Below are 24,911 nucleotides of genomic sequence, written 5' to 3'. Positions count from 1 at the left end.
AACTGATAGCCCAACACGTTTTTTTATTGTATTTCTTTTAACAAAGTACATTCATAAAAAAGGCCTATTCATAAAATATCCATCCAAATATTTCCATCTTACATGCTACTTCTACTGAAACATCACAGACAGAGGGCTTAGTTTTAAAATTGAGCTCTCATTAGATCAAATTCATAAACAATTGTTTTCAACAGCAGACAAACTGAACTAAACAGATGCCAATGTTGATAGGGTTATTAAAGATAACCCCTTTTATCCTAGAATGAAAAGCACACAACACGTTTTAAAAATTTCTATAGAAAAGGACAGAGGATACCCAAACGGAGAACTACACTCCCTTAAGGTTCAGGAACGTCTGCGCCGGGTCATCTCTGTCCTTCTGCCTTTATTATCACACATCAAAGAGGGGGTCAGGAGGTTTGGGTCAGGAGGTTTCAGGAATTTTACAGCATGGGGGTTAAAAACGGTCAGGAGGTTAAAAGCAAAGAAGGAAACAATTGGATTTCTCATCAGCTTCATGCACAGCCGGATAAGGGAGACATTCCTTATCTGTACCATTTGTTCTTCCTGCCTAGGGGTAAATACAACAAAACCTTCCTGAAAGCAAATTCTTAAACAAACCAAATGGCTGTAACTTGATAAAAAATAAAATGATTACATTCACATTTTCCTAACAAATGTCAAACTGAACTCACGTCAACAGGAGACATTAACTGAAATAATAATAAAAAAAAGATAACCTGAATTTAACAGACGTCAACATATTCCATATTCCAATCTACTTTTTAGGCTAATTATACACAATTGAGACCTATTGCTATTTTATTAGTTGTTATCTCTTATCTGATGTATTTCTGATGTTTGGGACTTTGTTTTACCTCGTGTAAAAGTGCTCTTTAAATAATGATGACATTCATGATGATTATGATCAGAATAAACTTTTCCATCACCTCCCAGAAGCTGGAAAGAAAAGAGACAAAAACATTTTGTCTCTTTTTCACACCTCACTTACTAACGCTAATATTTTAGTCTAAATACTTTAGCCTAAATATTTTAGGCTAAAATGTGACACTTTTTATTTGTTTTTCTTCAATCCCTATGATGATGTTTAGTAATTTCTGCCAAAGGCTGCAGCATTTTGATTTAATTCATCTGAATGCAGTATTTGCAAGCTGTACTCTGATTGGATGAAAAAAAACTGTCTGTGATTGGCTTTAACTGCCGAGCGAGCGCACAGCTGGTGTTGAGCGTGGAATGAGCAGGTACGCGCGAGCAAAGTAGTGCGTGAGCAGAGATGGAACTCACGGCGAGGACAGCGGGTTGAGAAGAGTTTATCAGACCGTGCCAGACCGGTTCTGAGCGTTGAGAGTTGTCTCACTGCGCGCTTGGATTGGTTCCTGCGCGCTCAAACAGAAGGCACGAATATCGCTACACTTTTTCACAGAGTTGAGCAGCAGCGCTGTCTTCTTCTCTGTCTTCTCACGCCTCCCCTGTGACTCTTTGGCGCCCCCCCAGGGGAGGCACGCCTCACCGATTAATCTGTGTTTTTTTTTAATCCGTTAGTTTTTTTTTTATTAACTAATCAAAATTTACGCGTTATTTTGACAGCCCTAATTCTTTCATATACCTCTCCACTTTTAATTTCAACATAAATTAATATTTACATTTAGTAATTAAGAGTAATAAGGAATTCTTAAATGTTAGTAACATACAAATAAGTTATAACCTATAGTTTTATATACAGAATGTTTATAGACTTGACACTTGTCTTGTAAAAAAATTACTCATGAACGTTCTGAAAAAATAAGAGAAAATGTCAAATGTGCTAAAGCAATCATACAGTCACAATATTAGCCCTAGCATAGTGATTTATTTTCAAAACAAGATCTATAAATATGCATATAATGTTAGACCACTGATTTTAGCAATATAGTTGTCATGTGTGTTTATTTCATATGTTACCTCTCTTTTTTTTTTTTCCCCAGGAGTGTATGCCTTTGGCCTCTTTACTGTTGACATCTTCGTCAATGCAGGGCAGGTAGTTACAGGGAACCTGGCACCATATTTCCTGACGGTTTGCAAGCCAAACTACACAGCACTTGGCTGCCAACAAGCCTTGCGCTACATCAGCCACCAAGAGGCCTGCACAGGGAACCAAAATGATGTCCTGCGGGCCCGAAAGACTTTTCCCTCAAAGGAGGCTGCTCTCAGTGTCTACGCTGCTCTCTATCTCACCGTGAGTTCCTTTTTCTGATCTGTGGGCCAAATGAACAATACTCTGTGTAAAATGGTGTAAATTTACACCAGACGTATTCCCTCCTTAAGGTAAGCAGATTTGATTTCTCTAATGAAAACAGGGGCCTCTTGTTGTGCTAAACTTTTTTACTCCATCATGATACACTAAAATTGGGAACTCTAGCCCCCAGTCAGTCGAGGCAGATGAATGTTCACACTGAGCCTTGTTCTGCTGGAGGTTTTTCTCCCTGTTAAAGGGAGTTTTCCTCTCCACTGTCGCTTCATGCATGCTCAGCATGAGGGATTGCTGCAAAGCCATCGACAATGCAGACGACTGCCCCCTGTGGCTCTATGCTCTTTCATGAGGAGTGAATGCTGTTTGTCAAGACTTGATGCAATCTACTAGGTTTCCTTATGTAACCTGGATATGTGTCCCTACCTCTTATGAAAGAAATCTATACTGCTGACCCTGGGTATGACATCTACAGTATCCAAATCTAGGCTTGTATCAATTATCTTAACCCTAGGATCCTTCAGTACGGGATCACTCAGATTTGCGCTCACTGGTCTACTAGGTTTGGAAAGGAGATTGGCATTAGCAGGCTATGTAAGAGATTAATTAAGACCTCAAACCTACACAACACACAGGACCACAGGTATATGAAATAAAAATGCATCTTTATGTATTTGAATATCCTGTTCAGTTTCATTTACTTTTCTTTTTACATGCATATTATTAAGTAAAATAAATAACTCAAATACACCACAAAAATAATCTACACAACCCAAATGGATGTGGACAAATAAACAACAACAACAAAAATTTCCAATACACCAAAAAGATTTGGAAAAGGAAAATGTACATGTATATGTAGTGATACCACTTCACTAGTACCTGGTTGTTGACCTTCAGTTCTTATGTCAGTTCAAATATTTGTGTATCTTAGGCCCAAGAACAAAAAACAACCTGAATCGCAGGTGGAGGAAGTAACAAAAACAACTAGAACTGCAAGCAATTATTAACGGGTTTCAAACCCACCCACGCCCCGTCCCTTTGAACATGCTCCTGGACTTCAGTTCAGTGTTCAACACCCTCATCCCACAGCATCTGGTGGAAAAACTGAAATATCTGGGCTTTAACACACCCCTTCGGGTCAGGCAGAACACCTCTGATGTCATCACCCTCAGCACGGGCTCCCCTCAGGGCTGTGTCCTGAGCCCCCTGCTGTTCACTCTGATAACACACGACTGCATCCCCAGGTTCACCACCAATCACATCGTGAAGTTTGCAGACGACACAACGGTGGTGGGCCTGATCAGAGACGACAACGACCAGGACTACAGAGAGGAGGTGGAGCAGCTGGTGGGCTGGTGCAGAGACAACAGCCTGATCCTGAACGTGGAGAAGACGAAGGAGATCATCGTCGACTTCAGGAAGAACCGGTCATGCCATGCTCCACTGCTCATCAACAGCTCAGCTGTGGTTCCTCAGGGTGCACATCAGAGACAACCTCACCGGGTCTGTAAACACCACGTCACTTGTGAAGAGGGCACAGTTGCGCTTGTACTTCCTGAGGAGGATGAGGAGAGCCCACCTGTCCCCGCCCATTCTCAAAACCTTCTACAGAAGCATCATAGAGAGCATTGTGACTAGCTGTCTCTCTGTGTGGTGTGGAGGCTGCAGTGCCTCTGGCTACAGGAAAGTGGTGGAGGAGAGTGGTGAGGACTGCAGAAGGGATCATTGGGGCTCCTCTCCCCTCCATTAAGGACATTTCATCCCAGCGCATGCATGTCCCGAGCCCATAACATATTCAGAGACCCCTCACACCCACAGCATGGACCATTCTCCCTGCTGCCCACTGGGAAAAGGTTCGGCAGTGTTGTGCAATTATACATTGTTTAAAGTTATTTAATGCTTATTAAATAACCCTCTGTCTGTTAAGTATTGTCTGGTGATGATCAGCTCTTAAGCTGATATCAAGACAATTGTTGAAAGGGATGAATTTGAGCACTAGCGATCTTTTTAACAGCAAAACCTGCACACACATAGAATAAAGGAGGATGGTTGACCCCCTCTCCTTCTGACCACACCCTGGGGGCAATAAAACGCCATGTTATTCTACCCAGCAACAGAGGGGAGACACACCTTCTGCCTGACTAAGATATTTTCTTAACAATTTCCCTCTGTTTTGATCCAACAGATCAAACTAATAACTAGGCCAAACTAAGGTTATATCTGGGAACAAAATGTAAATGGTAAGATGCAATAATGTAACCCACTGTCCCCTTTGTTGGCGACTTATGAAATCAAATTAAGTTCAAATTTACCCCTTAAATGTAAAATAACCCAAGTATAAGCTAATAAGCTACCAAACCTATCTGAATCTCAAGCATACTAGAATTAAGAAAAGTATGCACCTTTATCAAGGAGGTGCAAGGCTAAGATAACTTTGCAACTACCACAAAACTGTTATATGAGCTAAATATGACTCTAGGAGTCCTAACCTAGATTAGCAAAATGTCTTTTTAGAAATCAATATAACCTGTGAAAGCACTACACTCAGATGAAACCACAGAATACAGACCAAATTATCATGCAATGCAAAACCAAGATTCTAACAATACTAGCATTTAACATCTTAGGAATATGTAATTTATAAGACAAAAACTGATAGGGTTATTAAAGATAACCCCTTTTATCCTAGAATGAAAAGCACACAACACAAGTTTTAAACATTTCTATAGAAAAGGACAGAAGACACCCAAACGGAGAACTACACTCCCTTAAGGTTTAGGAACGTCTACGCCGGGTCATCTCTGTCCTTCTGTCTTTATTATCACACATCAAAGAGGGGGTCAGGAGGGTTGGGTCAGGAGGTTTCAGGAATTTACAGCATGTGGGTGGAAAACAAACATGGGAGCAAGCTTTGTTGCGGCCTGATCTGGGAGAACCATTTGTTCTCCCTGTCTAAGGTTAAATACAACAGAACCTTCCTGAAAGCAAACTCTTAAACAAACTAAATACCTGTAACTTGATAGAAATAAAATTATTACATTCACATCTCTCCAACATTTCCCCTCGTTTAATCATTTTATTAAAAGCTTAACTTAACCTACTTCAAGTATTCTTTTCTTGCATTCTGCATTTTCAATGAGACTGTCATTTTGTTAAGCATTTAACAAGGAAAAAGTTAAACTACGGGGTGTACTTCTTCAAGAGGGATTTGTGAAAGCATTTGATATTGAAACATTACATTTAGCAATCACAGACTTTAGGCATGGGATTACACAAGCAGTAAAAACACAAAAAATAATAAGAGCAATAATAATGGGTGTCATTATTTTCAGCAAGAGATGCCACCATGATCCTGAAAAGAACCAGGAGAAGAAGTTCATACTTAGAGGAACAACATGCTGGGACATTGCTTGTTGCAGATTCTTTAAAGCAGACATAGCTTCAGTAATATGAGTTTCATTTGCGTCAGAAATGTACGTACAGCAGGAAATTCCAATCATTACACATACGCCACCTTGGCTAGCAGTGTACATGTCCAAAACCATTCTGTTTTGTAGTACCATTATACACATTTCACTTAATTGTTTGTTTTGTCCTTTGTTGATGTCCTTTGTTGATGTCCATCGTCATGTTCACTAGAGTCTTCATTCTATAGTCCAGTGTCTTAATCATCAGCATAGATTTACCAACTCCAAACCACGGGAAAGTGAAAGTCCTATTTTACTCCCTGTACGCCAGTGCTTATGTGCAGAGGGAATGTTGGAACCCCACATGGGATCATGGGGTTGGAAAACTGAGCTGGAGCTGAGTTCTCTTCTCCTCCTATTAGAAGGATGATTTTCATTCACAGCTTGAGCTGAGATGATGACAGTGTGGTCAGAAACAAACACAGGTGCAAGGGCTGTCCTCAGGAGACACGTTCCGTCTCCTGCCGGCATGCTCTTAGCATACAGGGTGGGTTGTCTGGTGGATTTGGGCATCACTGAGCATACGTAACATATACTCATGTTCTTCTCTTCAGCCAACATCGTCACATACATCTGCCACAAGTTCTCTGGGTGATGGTCTGGGAGATTTCCCAGCCAAATCTTCATGGCAGCCATTTTTCTAGGTTAGCAGAGATGTTAATTTTACCCAGAACTCTAAAGAACAGGGATTATTTGATTTCTTCACCGACGTTGAGACGAGTGGCCCTAAAAAACCAAACCCCTTTGTAGTCGGACGTCCCCATTGTTCCAACCTTTTAGGTATTTAATGTAACTTCCAGTGGCTGAGGTGAATCCAGGAAGGTCTGTCAGCGATCTTCACAGCTGTTGGCGTGGTCAGGAGCTCTTGGAATGGTCCTTCCCACCTTTGGCTCGCCCAGTCCTTTCTTCTAATGATTTTGATGAACACCCAGTCTCCTGGTCTCACTGCTTGTGGATCCTGTGGAGACAAAAGTTCTCCTGGCAGTAAATTTGCATTGGACACTTTTTTAAACTGCATCATTTCTCTCATATAGTCTTTCCTTCCTCTTTAGGTGGTGTCTGTTTTGTGAACAGCGTTAATTTATATGGTCTGCCATATATTATTTCAAATGGAGTCAAACCACTGCTCGTTGGAGTTATTCTCATGTACAGTTTTACTAGGTCCAGACATTCTGGCCATGGCCTCTTTGTTTCTTCCATGCACTTTTTAAGTCTGGATTTAAATGTCCCATTTGTCCTTTTCACAAGTTCTGCACTTTGTGGCACGGTGTGTTTCTTTAAGGTTATCAGTAACCTGCTTGCCAATTTGCTGAATCACCTGATTCAGAAAATGTGGACCATTTTCACTGTAAATTTTCTGTGGGATGCTAAACCTTTGCATATATCTTTTAGCTACTGTCAGTGCATCTGTTTGCTTTGCTGGAACTATTTCAACCCATTTTGAAAATGCATCAATCATTACCAGACAGTATTTGTAAGGGCCACTTTGTGAGTTCAATAAAATCCATATGCATCATTTCAAAAGGTTCCTTTAGTTCTGGAAACCTTCACTGTTCTGATATAAAATTAACCTGAGGGTAATTTTTAACACAGATCTTACAGGCTTTACAAAAAATATTTTTTTTGTATGAATTAAATCCTATGAAATAAATCCATATGTTGCTGTATTATAGTTATCCCTCCCTTTTTGAGACATGGCAATTGCCCATGGCTCAAAATAGCTGCTGCTTGGAATAAGCTTTTAGGGAGAACTGCTTTGTCACAAACTATAGAATCCTTCTGATTCATTGTTGCTCCATTTTTTACCCACATTTGTTTTTCTACAGTTGCCGCTGTTTGTCTAATTAACAACACTTCTAGAACAATGATTTGCTCTGTTTTTTGCTCTAGGTAAATATCAGAAAGACCAAATTGTAATACATCTACTACATGGGGGTCTAGTGGTTGAATGAAACCAGACCACTTCAGCTGAACTTCCTACAGCCATGGTAGTTGCTCAAACTGCTAACATACATGGGGGTAGCGCTGCTGCTTAAGGTTTGAGCTTATCACCACGGGGCTTTAAACAACACAGAAGTCGTAAAACTAGAGCTAAGACAGTTGCTGAGATAAGTTTTACTTTTAGCTCTGTGAATTGCTGCTCTGCTTCTGAGGTCCACTGGATAGTGTCTGACATGGCCATCGGCATGTCATGAATAAGATTTAAGAAAGCTAAGTTTTCTCTACATAATGTCAAATCCAAACTCTTCAATAATTACACAATTCTAAAAAAGACATCATTTGTTTTTTAGGCTCACTTACTATAGCAATTCTTCACTTCCTGTATCTTTTTACCTTCTTCTGAGATAACATGGCCTAAGTAACGGACTTGTTTCTGCACCCACTGCATTTTATCTTTGCTAACTTTGTTTCCCATTTTAGCCAAAATGATTTAGCAGCTGTTTTAAATGCAATTAGAAAGCCACCTATGTACATTAATACTTTACTTCCATGCTTTAGATTAAAGCTCTTTAAGCATGTTAAAATAGCCTGGATGAAAATTGTAGAACTGTCTACAAATCCCTGTGGCAGACGTGTCTACGTATATTTTTCCCTTCCTTGAAAGTAAAAACTGAGAATCTGGACGTGGTCTAATTATTCCTGCATCCAATGAAATGTTTATAACTGCCATTGTACCCTCCTGTTCTTCATATTTTAGCCCGTACTGTTTTATCCACGGCCTGAACTTTAATTTAGGAACTATTTTAACTGGTTCTACTGTTGTCAATAATCCTACATCAGTTGGTCCTGTAAACCACAAAGCATTTGGAACACCTTTTAAATAATTTTCCTCGGATTCTGATAGCAAAGAATGTTGGATTATTTTGTCTCATGCCAAATCTTGAACAAGAGGTTCTGCATCGAACAGAACTTTGTAAGGCTGTTTTCATAGTTCTGTACTAGGGCTATAAAGCCAGCCTGTTTTATGTGCTAAAACAGCTAAAAATCAGACGGTCTTTCTGCAGCTTTTAAACGCGGGCCTGTGTCTCTCCACTGCTCTTTACTGGTCTTAAACAATGACAAAAAATTTCCCATGGTAAGCCATACAATTGTTGCATCTGTGTAGAAAGCATAACAGTAACTGCTGCAAAATAACTCCCATCTGTATACATATTTTGTATAGCCACAATTGGAGTTTCCTGTTTTTCAAACTTTTCATCTGAGGTTAAGCACACATTCATAGTGGTTTGTAGATCAGCTAACCGAGTTTCATCCTCTGGTTTGACAATGTGCTTCTAGCATTTTGCATAAGTTTACTTTTTCTTTTATGTGGAGCAGAGACGGTAAGCATAGTGCATAAAACACAGGAGGATTTTATTGCAACGACATTACATGTTCCACATGGACAGCTTTCATTCCATCCTGCGTTGGGAAAACTGCAATACCTAATTTTTCCATTAAATCCTGTCCTAACAGATTAATGGAGCAAGTTGGTGACATTACTACAGGAGCATACAACCTTTCTTCCTGTTTGAGGGTCTTTTATTTCTATTACTTTTAACATCCATTCTTGGGATGTTTGACCATTTGCTGATTTGACAAAAATTGAAATTTTAGATGCCTTTACCCCTAGATTATCTTTTATACATGTTTTATAGGCTCATGAATCGCATAGAAGAGTAACTGGCTGTCCATTAATTGTAAGCACTATGTATGGTTTTTCTTTTAATGCATTTAAAAGCTCCCATGCTCCATACACATCTACTGTTTTTAATGGCTCTGGATCACAATTTACTCTCGCCCCTAGTCACATTTTATATGAAGAACTGCCCCTGCGGCCTCTTCCTTGTCCCTGCAGATGAGGTGCTTGTATCTGATTGGGACATTCCCTGGACCAAATTGTCGGGTGACCCACAATTCCAGCACCCCCCATCTGTTTTTACAGATTTGGGCTGAAAGCCCCCTCGGTCGCTAGGACCGCCCCTGCCTCCTCGGAAACCTCCTCGACGCTGTCAAGGCGGTCCGGTAGCTTGGAAAGCAAATATTTCTTCTGGATCACATGAAGGATCTGCCCAGAAAATGTGTCCCCCCCCCCCCTCCAGACGCACCACCTCCCTTTTTAGCGTGTTTCTCGGCGTGACGCACACATAGACCTATTCCATAACTGTGGTTACATTAGACGTTATCAGTGTAACTAAGTGTTTTTTGTTTTTTTTTATCCACTCAGATATATGCGGCTGGAAACCTTCCATTAACAAATATAAGTATTTTTATTGTTTTATGGATCCCAAAATTCCAATTATCTGCCCTCCTGCGAAAACTGCTCCCGCGGCGTCTGCTGCTGTTCCCCATTTACGCTTCATGTTCAAATATTCCGCCTTGTGGGGTTCTGCCTGTATAATTCGCCCTTATTTTTTCCCAATGTTTTCCCACTGACAACTGTAAGGATTGTCCGAACTCATGTCCATTTAAACCATATGAGTTATAAATTCCCTCCATGTCTTGGATCCATAATTCTGGATCTTCCTGCGGAGAAATTACACCTTCTACAGTCTTTCTAGCTTCTTATAACGACCACGGACAGAAAACTAGGATTGTTTAAGGCTGCTGTGTTCCTACATTAGGATTTGCGACCTGCACCATAGGGTACAATCCTTTGGACCGGTCTGTTGATAACGAATGATCTGATTTAGCTGCTCAGTCCATCTAGGTCTGCATACAGATCTGAAATATCCTTGGGAGGGTTTAAGAGATTATACGGTGGTGGTCTGCCTTCTTCAGTTGCTACTTGCTACCATAGTTTGCGTTACTTTAGTATTGTTCTGGCGAGTTCTTTTTTATTTAGAACCTAATTTTGTGGGAGATCAACAGGTGTTGGGGGAAGGTTGTCAGCCGGACGCAGCGGCGCTGCAGTCGCCGCCGTTCCTCGAACCCAGGACCCAGAAGGTCCTGGGTTCGAGTACACCCCTGGGTCTTTCTGCAGGGAGTTTGCATGTTCTCCCTGTGCATGTGTGGGTTCTCTCCGGGTACTCCGGCTTCCTCCCACAGACCAAAAACATGACTGTTAGGTTAATTGGCTTCTCCAAATTGTCCTTAGGTGTGAGTGTGTGCGTGAATGGTTGTTTGTCCTGTTTGTCTCTGTGTTGCCCTGCGACAGACTGGCGACCTGTCCAGGGTGTATCCCGCCTCTCGCCCAGTGAACGCTGGAGATAGGCACCAGCAACCCCCGCGACCCCATGAGGGATAACGCGGTTCGGAAAATGGATGGATATATGATAATATTTATTGCAATAACATTTTAAATTTACTTGGATACACAAACTTTTCATCCCCTCTGGGATTTCCCTTTCTGCTTTGTGCTGAACCCATCCTAATTACTTTTGCGTTGTGTTTATCTACCTTCCAGGAGCTTAATCCTGTTTTTTTTTCTTTTAAGGTACTGTTCAGGACTTTAACCTGAGTTTTTTAGCTACCTTTAATTCTACGACGGACTGAAAACCGGTCGTATTGCTTCGAGGGACTCAAACCTCTCGATTTAACTTCTCGGGGATTTTTTTTTAATCACCAGTTGCAAGGGACTAAAACCGATTGCACACCTGTTCGGGGAACTTTTAATCACCCGAAACCCTGAACGACGGACTTTAACCGATCGCTTTAAAACTTACTTGCTGTGGTGTGCCTTTCTCCCGGTCGGATCCCGTCAATCCCTCATTGGCGAAAGGAGTTAACCTATGACGCTGGCCCAGCGAGGAAGTTACCTCCCGGGACTTTAGACAGGTCCTTGACTCAGACCACCGGTGGGTTTCAGCGTGTCCGCTCCTTTCGTCAGCGAGCTGATATGTTGGGATCCGCGTCACGGCACCAGGCTGATAGGGTTATTAAAGATAACCCCTTTTATCCTAGAATGAAAAGCACACAACACAAGTTTTAAACATTTCTATAGAAAAGGACAGAAGACACCCAAACGGAGAACTACACTCCCTTAAGGTTTGGGAACGTCTGCGCCGGGTCATCTCTGTCCTTTTGTCTTTATTATCACTCATCAAAGAGGGGGTCAGGAGGGTTGGGTCAGAAGGAATGGGTCAGGAGGTTTCAGGAATTTACAGCATGGGGGTGGAAAACAAACATGGGAGTAAGCTTTGTTGCGGCCTGATCTGGGAGAACCATTTCTTCTCCCTGTCTAAGGTTAAATACAACAGAACCTTTCTGAAAGCAAACTCTTAAAACAAACCAAATACTTGTAACTTGATAGAAATAAAATGATTACATTCACATTTTTCTAACAAAAACAGTGATTACAAAATTAAATTTTTTTACACAATGCATTCAACTGTTGTCATGATGTCTTGCATCTCAGAGATGTCTTCTTCTCGCCCTTAAAGATAATGGTTTGTAGAGTCATTGTTCCAACTGCCGATCCTCACCCATCTGTATGTTAATCTTTATTAAAAGTAAAAAATGAAAACAAAATAAAAATCCAGCAGCCTCATCCGTGAGTGGCAATTCGGCGTTTCAACTGGCTCCAGTGATGTTTTCCTGGAACCCTCTGGTGGCTGGTACTCACGGCTCCTGGAATCTGAAGGGCCTCCCGACCCTTTGGCCCACCACATCTGCCTGTCGATGACCTTAGCATGCACTCATTCGAGGTCGGGGGGTCGGTGGACTACCCTCACATTCCTGGACTCGCCAAGTTTTTATGTCTCCAACACAACCTGAAACTTACATGACAATCTTTAGATATCAAATGTTGTGTGCGACCTGTAAATCCGGTAGCTGACATCGGCCCCGAAAAGCTCCTTTCAGTCATATGGAATTGTATCCTGTAATGAAATTAACTGAACACTCCCACAAGAAACAAACATCAAAGCTTTTTACCCCATTTTCAATTTAGTCTGTGCACAGATTTTAGCCAATTGTTTTTTTTTTTTTTTTATTCCCATTACCCCTTACCACCTTCCATTGTTCCATCTTCATCCTATCGGGAAACCTATGTCAGAAATGTAATATTTAATGAGACACTTTATCACAGTTTATCTGTGCTTTTCCTTTCACAGGCCTCTGGTGGGGACCTCCATGTCTGTAAAATCAAAAATTAGTTAATTCGGTTTTGAAATTAAAGCACATTTTCCTGTAAGAATGTCAGAATGTTCTTTGGATTAAAGTGACCACACATCGCACCACTCCACACAAAACCTTTTAGCACACCAGATCTAATAGTATGTCACCACTCTATTAAATTCTGTACCCTTTACTCAATACTCAGATGTCCTACTCTGTGTGGTTCAGAAAAAGTACCTATTTTTAATCTGAGAGAAAAAGCAAACCCCCATCAGGTCATTTGTTTACCTTTAAGAGATACTATCCTCAAATTAAAAAGTCCTGCATCCACATCTGTCTATCAAGTTGTTACAAATCCTGACACAGTAATGATTTTAAACTACTTACTTAAAAAGGGCCTGTAATAGAACTAGCTTAGATATGCATTAAGTTACCCTCTGTTTTTCTATTTTATCCAGTTTTTTCTATTTTATGTAGTTGTTCTATTTTATTTATTCACTTATTGTACTGCTAAATCTGTTTAAGCCTGTTTCAAAGAACCTAGAGGGGGCTGAGCTGACCCCCTTACCGAGTCTTTCTCCAGCAGATACGTGCTTGTCTGACACTTCGCCCATTAAATCTAATTTATGGTCCCGGCCTGTTTCTTAGGAGTCGACTGAACAAACATTCAGAGAGCCATGGGAGAGCTCTTTCGGGTTTTCTTTAAACAACCGTTATATAATTTGTTATCTAATTTACAACGCAGTCATATACCTCCCACTGGGTCCTGCAAAAGAACCCCTCATCCAAGTCACTGTTCTCTATCCCTCTGTTTGAGAATAAAATTTATGTTGTTACAAAACATTAACAAAGAACAGTATGTAGTAGGGATGCAAACGGTTAATCGACTTTAGATTAATTGTCGATCAAGAGGTTGCTCGATCAAAATTTATTAATCACGATTAACCACTAGAGGGTGCTAGCGCTTTACTGTAACTTGAACACAGCGTGAGAACAAGAACACGCCTCGTGTCGCGAGAGAGACCAGGGTTGAAAACAAAATGAAGCGGGCGAAAAGAAGTGCGGTGTGGGACCACTTCAATATTGTTAATTCAGGCAAAGAAGTCAAATGTTCTCTTTGTAATGCGGTATTGAAATACAACAGTTCCACTAGCTCACTCAGTTATCATTTGAACACTGTGCATGCTGCTGTCTTGCATGGCACCACCAGTTCACCTGGTCAACCTAAAATCACAGCTACCATTGGAAGGCGAGCGTGTGATGAGAGAAGGGCGGAGGGCATTACAGAGAAGATTTGCAGCATGATCGAGAGGGATTAGATGCCAATCAACACAGTTGACGGTGCAGGATTTCAGGATCTCATTGGGTTCATGGAGCCAGGTTACAACATCCCTTCGAGAACATCAATAACTTCTCGCCTCGAAGCTCGGTTCGAAAAAAAGAAAAGTGAGGTAAAAACAAAGCTCGCCGCTGTTACAGCTGTAGCATTAACAACAGACTGTTGGACGGCTCTCACAACAGAAAGTTACATCACAGTTACCTGCCACTACACCGACGAAAACTGGCTGTTAAAATCTGCAATCCTGATTACGACGAGCATGTCTGACAGACACACCGCCGACAACTTGGCTGAGAAGCTGAATTATATAGTGGAGACTTGGGGACTTTCCGGGCGCGTTACAGCATGTGTCCACGACAATGCTAGGAATATTGTCCAAGCGAACAATCCTACACGAGTCAGCTGGAAATCAGTAGCGTGTTTCGCGCACACCCTGAATCTCGCTGTCAATGATGGTTTTGCTTCTGCTGGGGTCGACAGAGCAATCGCGGCAGCGGGAAGGTTGGTCAAACATTTCCACCACAGCACAATCGCAACCAAAGCCCTGGAAGAAAAGCAACACCAAATGTCGCTTCCTCCGCATCGCCTCATTCAATCCTGTAAAACCAGGTGGAATTCAGTCTGCGACATGTTTGAGCGCCTGGTTGAACAGCGATGGGCTGTGTCAGCCGTGCTATCAGACCGATCCGTGACAAAACTGGCAGACGCGAGGAGGCTGGAGCTGAGAGACGACTACTGGCAGCTAATGGAAGATATGGCACCTGTGTTGGGAACATTGAAGTGTGCAACTACGGTGATGTCTGCGGAGTCGGAGGTGTCAATCTCAAACACGTACCCCATCAAGTTCAGTCTAATCAACACTCACCTCAGCGCTTCAGACGAGGACAGCCCCAAAGTCGCAGACTTCAAGGAAAAAGTGCGAGATTCGCTGGGCGAGCGCATGAAGGTATGCATCCATTAATTATTAAAACTACCTATAGGGTCTATGCAATAGACTAATAATAATGATGAATAAAATAAAAAATGATGCAAATAGGTCGTAATTGTCATTCAATTGTATCGTTTTTATATGTGTAATTGTAGGCCTATGCCTATTCTTTCTATTTTCAACAGATTCAGTCTGATGACCTCAACACATCCACCCCTATGATCGCAACAATGCTTGACCCTCGTCACAAACACCTGGGATTTCTTCCTCCAGCTACCAGGAAGTCAGCTCATTCCACGCTGCTTCAAATGGCTACAGCCGAACGCGACAGCATCACTGCAGGTGCCGCCACCGCTGGAGACGACGGTAACACTGTCCATACAGCAGGGCCTCGGCGACATGGGGCTAAGCCTACATCCGCTATGAGTTTACTTCTGGGTGAAACCTATTCCGATGCCCGCAAAGGTGACGTGGAGAGTGAAGTGGATATGTACTTAAAGGACCCTCCTGCACCACTTGAGTCGAGCCCCACGTGCTGGTGGAAAGTGAATGAAAGGAGGTTTCCGACGCTGGCAACACTAGCAAAGCGGTATTTGTGTACGCCAGGCACATCAGTCCCCTCTGAGCGTGTGTTTTCAGTAGCTGGGCTCACTGTAAACAGGCTACGTACACGCCTTACCCCAGAGCACGTTAACATGCTTATTTTCTTGAACAAAAATATATAGAACCTAGGCCTAGGTCAAGTTTTGATGTGCCACATTTCAGTTAGGAGAGGGTAATATTGAATCACCACTTTATTTGATTGTTCTGGTTTGAGGCCCTGTAATGTTATGCTATGTTGTTGTGTTCAGTGACCCTGTGAACGTTTCATTCTATTTTGCTGTAACCCTATACAAATTGAGGTAGAAATATGTTGCGGATGTTTCATTTTAGGATTGTTGAGGATTACCCAATTAATAGCCTATGCAGTTTCTTTCTAACCTATAGGCTCAATAATATTCTGTTTGGCTCTCTATTTAATTTCTTCTATTCTCTTTTTATGTCTGTTTCAAATGCAAGAACTGAGCCAGGTTTTTTTTTAATTAAAGATTTTGTTTTACCTTAAAAACGTGTCTGCTTTCTTCTCCTAATGCATAATCACTTGAGGAATGTATAATATATTACAATATAATTATGGTATCATAATGTTGGCTAATGTAATATAATACCTCAATTACATTAAGGCCCTATTGAAGCCCTGAAACTCAGGTGAAAAACGCCGCTTATCAATTAATCGAAAGTCGATCGATAAGATAATCAACTAATGATTAATGAATTAATCGATAATTTGCATCCCTAGTATGTAGTCATCCTAGGGAGTGCTGAGAAGACCTAGGCCCGTTCATGTACCTACAGACCATCTCATTCATTCCGGTTCAAAATAAAAATATCACATGCGGTGTGGGCAACCAATCCCATGTCCGTGGGATTGGTTGCCCAGAGTTGTGATGGGAGAGCATCCAACATCTCTGCTGCTCTATGATGGTCGGTACGTTCCCTGCCATGGTGTCGAGTTAAAAGCTCATGTTTCAAAAGAACTTTGTCAGTTACATCACAGAAAATCTGATAAGTATCGGTAGAGTTTGAAAACAACAAAACTGCAACACTGGTAGGTGCCCAGTCAGTGGCCTTGATGGAACGTTTAACCATTCCGCCTAAGACCTTGGCTTGATGCTCAGAATAGAGAGAAAGAGAAATATCAGGAAATGCTTCATCTGACATCATATACCATTGCTGTTGTTCAGGAGTTGACATCACTGCGGCTGCCACCCCTCAGGGGCCACATATATGTTCTTAGATATGACTGTCCATGCGTTACCTTCAAGTTCTGCAGCAAATGATTCCTGATACCAGTCTGTGTGATTCCTGTCGTAGAACAGAGTGACGTGTGGTGGATCAGGTGGAGTCAGGTAGGAACTTAGGCTTTGAATCCAAGGCTTCCAAAGCTGGAACACCGAGAGAACACCAGCTTCAGCAGGTTCTGTTAAGAGTCCCCAGTAGATGTCAACAAACTCCTTCCCCACGGGTTGAACCAGATATTGTCCATTCTGAAAAGTGTGACCACATGCTTGGGAAGAACCGTCTTGAAAGGTAACAGTAAAACCTTGAGGTCCACAAAGCACTGCGGCTCCCAGTTTAACCAACAAGTCTCTTCCCAACAAATTGACAGGTGTAGAAGGAGACTATACAAATGAATGATGCAGTTTCTGGTTTCCTACTTCCCACCGGAATTGGTAAAGTCAACGGCAGACGCTGTTCCTTCCCTGAGAAACCCATTAGTGACACAGTCTTAGTTGACAGCACAGAGGCAGATGGCTGGTTGATAATAGTGGAATATGTGGCCCCAGTGTCGACTAAAACGTTCATGTGGTCCTCTCCAAATTTTGCTTGCAGCATTGGGTCTGCGGTACTCATGCTGCTGGAGTCATTCTCAGGGATGTGTCAAAATTGTCCAAAAGATTTTTCCCCATGCTGCGGGTACTGACCTTGTGGAGGCAAGGCCATATTAGGGTTCGGTAGCACAATATCACCTGCCAGTGGGGCAGGACAATCCCTCGCCCAGTGCCTAACATGTCCACAGTTGAAGCAAATGTCGACAGGTGCTCTCAAAGGTCCGCCATATCCACCTCGTCCTCTCAGACCACGGCCCCAACCTGACCGTCCACGCTGTCCACCAAATCGCCATCTTAATCCATGTGCAGAACCAGCAGACCTGTAGTTACATGGAGGATAAAAACCAGGAGGGGGGAGACCTCCCCCTTGTATTGGATTAAACTGAGGTGTCATCATCGGGGATGGAGCCCCAGGAGATGCAACTGCTGAGACCATAACATGCTCAGTTTTTTCTGGTTTACGTCTATTCAACTGACGTCTTGCGTCTAATTATTGCAATCTGATTAATTGATCATGGATGTCCTCTTTCTCTTGTTTTTTCTTTTCTCCGCATCCTGAGCAACATGCAAATGATGTACAATATGTTTTTCCCAGCGAGCATATTCACAACCAGGCATCTCAGGATTCTGTTTCATCAGCTGTGACACCAAAGAAGGCACTCCTTTAAAGACTGCTTCCCTGAATAATTCACCCAAGTTAGATCTATCCCCTTTTGGATTTACACCTGTGTGTTTGATCCAGCTCTCTTCAGCTTGAGTGATGTAGTCCTTTGGGTGCTGTAATGGGAAATGGACTCTTATTGCATTCCCCAATTGAGTGATAACTGTAGAGAATAAGTAAGTTTCATCCCTAATGGTGGACGTTTGAGCCTCATATTCAATGTCATCTGCAGTTGAACCAGGAAAACAACGTCCTAAAATGGCTCTAAAATCACCCAAAGCCAGTTTTGTTCCTTTAGTTAGATTATCGAGTTTGGCAAGCCACAATCTGCCACCAGCTGCAATACTAGGCAATTTGTCCACCAGGGCTTGCACATCATCAAATGAGTAAGGGGCATAGTTTTCTGTGTCCATATTATTTTGTAATAAAGGCATCTGCACTCTAGTGGGACCTTGAGAACGTGTTGTCATTGGATGCATGCTGTGAAAGCTGTCCTTTAAATTTCTCCTCACACCACGAGTGCGTGATGCCCTCTGTCTTCTGGCAAATTCTGCTTTTTCAGTAGAATGATAAAACCCATTATTATCTACCATACATTCTTCAGCATTTGTTTCTCCTTCAAAGGAGAAATCCAACAGTGGCACGTTTAACAATTCAGTGGAGTTGTCCTCATGCCAAACACCTTTAAAGGTATACTATGCAACCGGGGTTGATTTTCCAGCTAGGCTCCCCCCAGAGGGCGAAAGTAAAAGTGCACTGTCATAAAGATGCTCAGCTGTTCTGGTTTCTCCGTCAAGCCAGGCGCGGTTGTTTTGAGCTTAGCAGACAGGCGAACACAACAAAAGGAAAAAAAAAACGGCAGTACAAACAATGACTAACACAGTGAAAGTATGAACATCAGGCTTCCCGCAGCGCTATCTTGGTGAGGCGGCCGCCTCGCCAAACTCACACTACCGCCTCGCCAACTTTCAAAAAAAAAAAACTTGATATGCTCGCATGTTTATTTGACGTTAACACGCGGTTCTTTGTTGTTGCTTCCGCGCGTGCATATAGTGAATGGCAGGGTAAAAACGCATAGAGTTCTCGCCGTAAAGCAAGACCGACTCTCGCGGCCTTGCACGAGACTGCTAGGCCTGTGGGTGCGGGCCGAGGGCTCCTGCAATTGCAAGTGCGGTATTTCCCTCACAGACCACCAGGGCGGCCCAGAAATCCTTTGTTCGACCTGAAATGACTCATTTAATCATCCAAAACGGTATGGAAAACATTAATTAACTGAAAAATGTTGCATAGTATGCCTTTAAGCGACATTTTAACATTAATCTCTGGTTCTGCTGACTGTTGGTTATTAAATCTGACATCAGTCAAAGCTGCTGGTGATCTAATCCCTGTTTTATCAAGATCAACTTGATTTAAACCTGTTGCTTGTTGTGTGTCCTCTGAACATACAGAAGGACTGCCCCTAGAGGGTGATCTTACTCCAGGTTCCTGAGTCCTCAACGCGTGCTCATCAGGGCCTGCTTTCGTCATCTGAAAAATGGGATGGGCAATAGGCAGGGAGGATGGCCTATTAACAGACTGAGACGAGGTCTCGCAAGCAGCTCGAGCGAGAAAAGCCCCACATGACTTCAAAGGGGTGAGGGATATGGGTGGAGCATTAAATGACGTATGTGGGTGTTGAGTGTTGTCTAAAAATGTGTCGCCCCTGGGGGTGTATCCCAGTAGCGTTTCTACCACTAATTCTCCGCCCCTTACATCCAAGACCGGATACAGTCCAGAAGAAGGAGTGTTTAAATTATATGGGGGTGGAGATTGTGCTGTTTCTTTTTTTGTTTCAAACAAATGTTTAATTCCCTGCCAAATTACCAACAATTTTTCCCATGATTTAACCTCTCTGTCTACCTTTTCCTGGTCGCGTTTCCCAAAATGCAAAAAACCAACTGATTACTTTTAGCATATTGTTTCACCAAATACTTGCCCCGGGGGTTCACTATGTCTCAGTCGTTTCTCCTCTGCCATGACAGCTCCGAGAACTTTCTGTCTCCACGCCGATTACGTCTTTTTGTCGAAGTTTTCATGCGTTTCAACAAAACCCATCAGGGCATCGACCTGTTTTCGTAAGGGCTTCCAAGGAGCAGACCCCCATGCGTCGTCCTGAAAATCCTGATCAAATGCCCCTGCCATGATCCTGGCTATTGTTACAGGCTACACTCAACTTCCTGACTCAGTACATTTCCACCGTAACAATAACACGTGCAAAGCAATTCACAGTCAAACATACGCATGCGTAACCACACGCTCACACACACACAAGAGACTTCGAAGCCGCGCACACACACAGAGACATACTCAGACCGGAGCCATGGACCGCTCCTGATTCTCACCACATGGATCCCATTTTTACCAAAACAAACAGAAACAGAACAGGACAAACATAGATTTTAAGACAGCTGCGCGCACAGAAGGACATTTTTTCGCCCTTTCTGTTTCAGCGGAACACTTTGTTTAAAATCGCCTTGTCTAACCGCTGTGCAATCAGAATCCCCGTTCTGATGCTAGAAAACAACCCAAGTTGTTCTCCTGGGGCCCCTTTTTAATCAATCTCTATTTCTTCTATAAATAGCTCACCTTTTAGGGTCCTGCTGTTCTTCGGCCTCAACTTTTAAAGGTATAAATGTATCTTGGCCGGTCCTATCACTACGTTTCTTTGGAGAGTCTCCTTTCTCCGAGATAACGTTTTCATCTCAGTCCTAACGATCCCCAGACTTGTCAGCCGTGGAGGGGGAGCGACCAGACTCCGAGACTTTTTTTTTATTCTTTGTTTTTATTGTTTTTATTGTTTTTTATTTTACAGTCTCACCAGTTAAGTTTCTCGACTGTATGTTTTCTATTTCCTCGTTTATATTTTATTTTACGTTTTTCTGACAGACATACACATAAGCCCATTCAATCTTATTTGTACTGCTCAACCTCTGATATTTTGAGAAGAGAGTATCTTAAACCACAGCACCACTTAATTTAGCCTACACATCAAACATTTTGCCAATGTAGAATAAAAATCTCCTTACCTTTTTTTCGGTCGACCTCTGGTGCTGCAGAAAAGTCCTCTTTTCGTGTCCAATGTTCAAAAGGTCCTCCACTTACTTGCCAAATCCGCAGTCACGGCACCATTTTGCTGAGACGACCTAGGCCTGTTCATGTACCTACGGACCGTCTCATTCATTCCGGTTCGAATTTTTGGCAAAAAGAGAAGAGACAGTGAATAGTTTAAGTAAAAGTTTAACATATATTTATTACAATTTGGAATTCCAAAGTGGGAGACACTTACAAGTTTTATCACAGCCGCAGATACCTTAACCTTCTCTGCCCGTGTCATAAGTGTGTCTCAGCGCTTCATACGTTTGTATCATGCTTTTAACCCACGGACGGCTCCAGAAGGTGGCCGGACCAACCTTTTCCTGAGTTGCCTCCCAGTGTAACTGTAGACACTAAGTCTGTTGAAAACATATGTTTCCTGACCCTTGACCGTTAGATGTCTATTACCTTAGCTCGGTTCCTGGGAGTTAACTGAAATAACATTGAAACCTTGAGAAAAGAACTTTAAAAGCGTTATCTGCTCACAAGGCTGTCATAAATCTCCCGTTCCATCCTGTGGCTGGTACACGCTTGCTGAAGTCTGAATCCACCTTTTGTTCTGCACACATTCTCATCTTTAGGTTACTGGGTTAAAGTTGATATCTGTATTACTTTAAAATACACTATTATCATATAAGTGATTATATATTTCCATAACATGAGTCAATTAACTGCAAATGCTCACCCGTGGTAAAGCAGGCAGAAGTTGCATAAGATCAGTGTATCTAAATGAAATAATAACTATGAGTTTATGTTCTCAGTGGCACATAGCAATTGGCTTTGTGAGAATGCTGGATGTTCCAAGTTATTTACATACTGAGACAGGGTAGTCTATCTAGGCAAAAGACATATAAAACATTGTTTTTAACCTGAATAAAACACCTGTTAATATAGCAAATCCTGGTGAAAAGATGGTTTAACATAGCTGGCAACTGTTATATATAACAGACAAGGAATAACCTAAAAGATTGTTTAACCTAAAAAGTGTGATCATCCGTGGCCTATATGGGCTTTGTTATGTTTATGTGTGAGAAATGCCATGTGTTGCGTTTGAGCGAGTGAAGTCAGTGAAATACGTGTGTCACACGGTTAATGCGTGAGAATTGACAGCCCTGTCTCTCACCAATGTTTATAGAAATGTATTTTCTCATGTGTTAACTGGAGAACTGCTCGCTTGACGGCAGAGTGTAGTTTTCTCTCCCTCTTTCCCTCCCGTTATTTTCCATTTCCTGGCAGAGACGGCTAGTTTGTTTTTCTTCGTCTCCCTCTCTTGCTTCATTACATGATCTCTGAGTCTGCATTTATTGCACCACTAGATGGCTGTAAATCTTACACACTGGGCTTTAAAATCTTAACATCAGCCATCATATTTAATACGTCTATGAATAAAAGACAATGTGACAGCACAAAACAACACATAAAAAAATATTTTATCTTAAAAGGCACAACAGAATGTCAAACCAAACTCCACTAAAAATGGCTGTATGATTAGCATGTGAATGATTTCTAGCTGTTTCTGATGGCCACTGTTTTTGATAATTAATTAAAGGTTCAATTTAAATTTTAGCTGTTCTGATTAACTAATATTAGACCTATCTAATTTAAGTTGACTGTCGTTTGCATGTTTTTTTTAAATACTTGGATATATTATTTCTATTCACACTGCCTTTTTGTTCCCTAGGAAACTAATAAAGCTGTTTGTCATTCAGTGACATGCTTTTTATTTTTGATTAAAAAAATACAGAAACAACAATAATAAGCAAAACAGCAACAAGAATAATAATATTAAGACTATTAATTGCAAGTAGCGTACATTTTATTTGATCGAAGGCATTAAGGGACCTGAATAATGGATGAGGTTTGCTGGTATACAAATTATTATCCAATAATTAATCATAAGGTAGTTGTTTGTATCCCTTTCCCAAACAGAGTTATGATAAACCATGTTGGATATCATGTATTTTAACTTCATTAGGCGCCCGCCTATGCATTGAAAATGCATGGCGGAGGCCTTATGCTATGCACCTAATAAGGGTTTCTTTATTATTATTATTATTATTATAGTACCGTTAATACAGCCCGAACCGTAGGGTCGACCCCCACATACTATATATCGAAACGTTGGTCTCGATGCCGCGATCAGGTCTTTTTGTACTTGACGCCGTTTCGACTTACATTTGGAACAAAATTCGCAAAAAACACTTCTTAACACAATTGACCTCTCAATAAAGCTCGGCTGAGCACGACACTGGTGTTTTGGTCGAGTGGGTTAGGTGTCGGGCTGCAAAGCAGAAGATCGAAAGTTCGAATCCAAGCTGTGCCAATTTTAGAGAATTACATTTTCACCCAATATTTCATTTCCCTTTGACTTTAAAAAACGATTTTTCAATTTAAATCAATACAGTTCACCTCATGCCTTTAACTTTTTTATTCACATATTTTATTTTTTCATGCTACATTGAAGTATTTAATCATGTTTTAATAACACCAATTTTCCATGCTGCTTCGATGCAGACCTTCTCCTGTTGGCTGTTGGCTCATTAGCAGCCTCATTTGTTGTGGTCTGTTGTCATTCACACAGAACAATAAACCGTGCCAGCCGACATGAGTTTTACAAACGGCAAAGCTTTGTCTTAAGCAGTAACGTGCCTCTACTCCGCGCTGCGTTCTCAGACCAGTGTGATGCGTTCCCGAGCGTCAGAAAGCTGCATTTAGGAGCATGGGACATTTCTAATTTACAATAATATTTTTTTTTTTTACAAGTAACAATTAAATAACTTGAACAACTGGTATAAATGAATGATGATAAAGGAATTTATTTAACATGTTTTGGGACAGTTTGTATTCAGACGTTTTAAGAAAACATTAAAGTATTTTATGTATTGTTTATTAATTTATTTTATATTATACTTAATCTCCTCCTTTTCCTGTATAATCCTGCCTCAAGCATTTCGCTGGCTCTCCTTATTATTGTAAACTTTGTAATGTAACGAGAGTTCAGGGACATCCTACAATCAGGTTTAGGCTACTGGAGGACATCAGGGCCAGTTTTTCTCACTCTACTGATTTCTACTGTTCTCCAGTTTTGCATTGCATTGCATTGAAATGAAAGTCACATTTCCTGCCACAGTTGTTTGCTGCTTCTCCACCGAAGCCAGGCCTGCAAGCTCTCCACCATCAGCCATCACTTATCAGTTACCCTCCTTCACTGCCTTGAATTTTAGTCATACTCAAAAACTGCTAGTTGAAAGAATAATTAATTTCATTATTATTTTCTGTTTAAATATCCAGTCATATTCACTGAATTAGAACATCTTTTTAGAATGTTTTTTAGTCTGAAAATGACAAGTACCTTTTGAAATTAACCTTAATGCAGGTACCAAACTTGTCCTTAAACCACAATAATTGTATTTATTTTACTACTATAATGTACTATTTTAATCTTAAATCTTATTTTTATTAGTTGGGATGGCTGCCAGCACAACACTGCATTATGTCCTCGTGACAGAAATCATCGCTAGAAAAATGCATTATCATCATTCAACAATGATTACTGAAAAAGACGTACTTCGTTCCTGCAGTTCCTATACTGTCCACGAGTGGCGCTGTGTGAGCAGACAACAAGCAGTACTCTTTGAGTTCCGGGTCAGAGGTGAACTCCTC

At 41.5% G+C, this 24,911-nt stretch overlaps 1 protein-coding gene and 1 long non-coding RNA gene across 2 annotated transcripts; one reads left to right on the top strand and one right to left on the bottom strand.

Annotated features, from left to right (window-relative positions):
* Window positions 1–5,855: 5,855 nt before the first annotated feature.
* LOC118558127 lies at window positions 5,856–18,837 on the bottom strand. The gene is made up of 2 exons (XR_004928162.1): window positions 18,799–18,837; window positions 5,856–6,993 (listed from the first exon to the last, which is right to left on the bottom strand). It is a non-coding gene; the product is annotated as an uncharacterized LOC118558127 (long non-coding RNA).
* On the top strand, window positions 14,563–15,921 carry LOC118558126 (zinc finger BED domain-containing protein 1-like). Its single transcript, XM_036128597.1, has 2 exons — window positions 14,563–15,041; window positions 15,209–15,921. Exons 1-2 carry the CDS (start codon window positions 14,661–14,663, stop codon window positions 15,746–15,748), a joined length of 921 nt encoding a protein of 306 aa, XP_035984490.1. The 5' UTR covers window positions 14,563–14,660; the 3' UTR covers window positions 15,749–15,921.
* Window positions 18,838–24,911: the final 6,074 nt, after the last annotated feature.

Source organism: Fundulus heteroclitus, unplaced genomic scaffold (assembly GCF_011125445.2).
Source record: "Fundulus heteroclitus isolate FHET01 unplaced genomic scaffold, MU-UCD_Fhet_4.1 scaffold_101, whole genome shotgun sequence".
Classification (NCBI taxonomy): domain Eukaryota; kingdom Metazoa; phylum Chordata; class Actinopteri; order Cyprinodontiformes; family Fundulidae; genus Fundulus; species Fundulus heteroclitus.
Note: the sequence above shows the minus strand (reverse complement) of the source record. Positions and strands in the feature narration are given on the sequence as shown.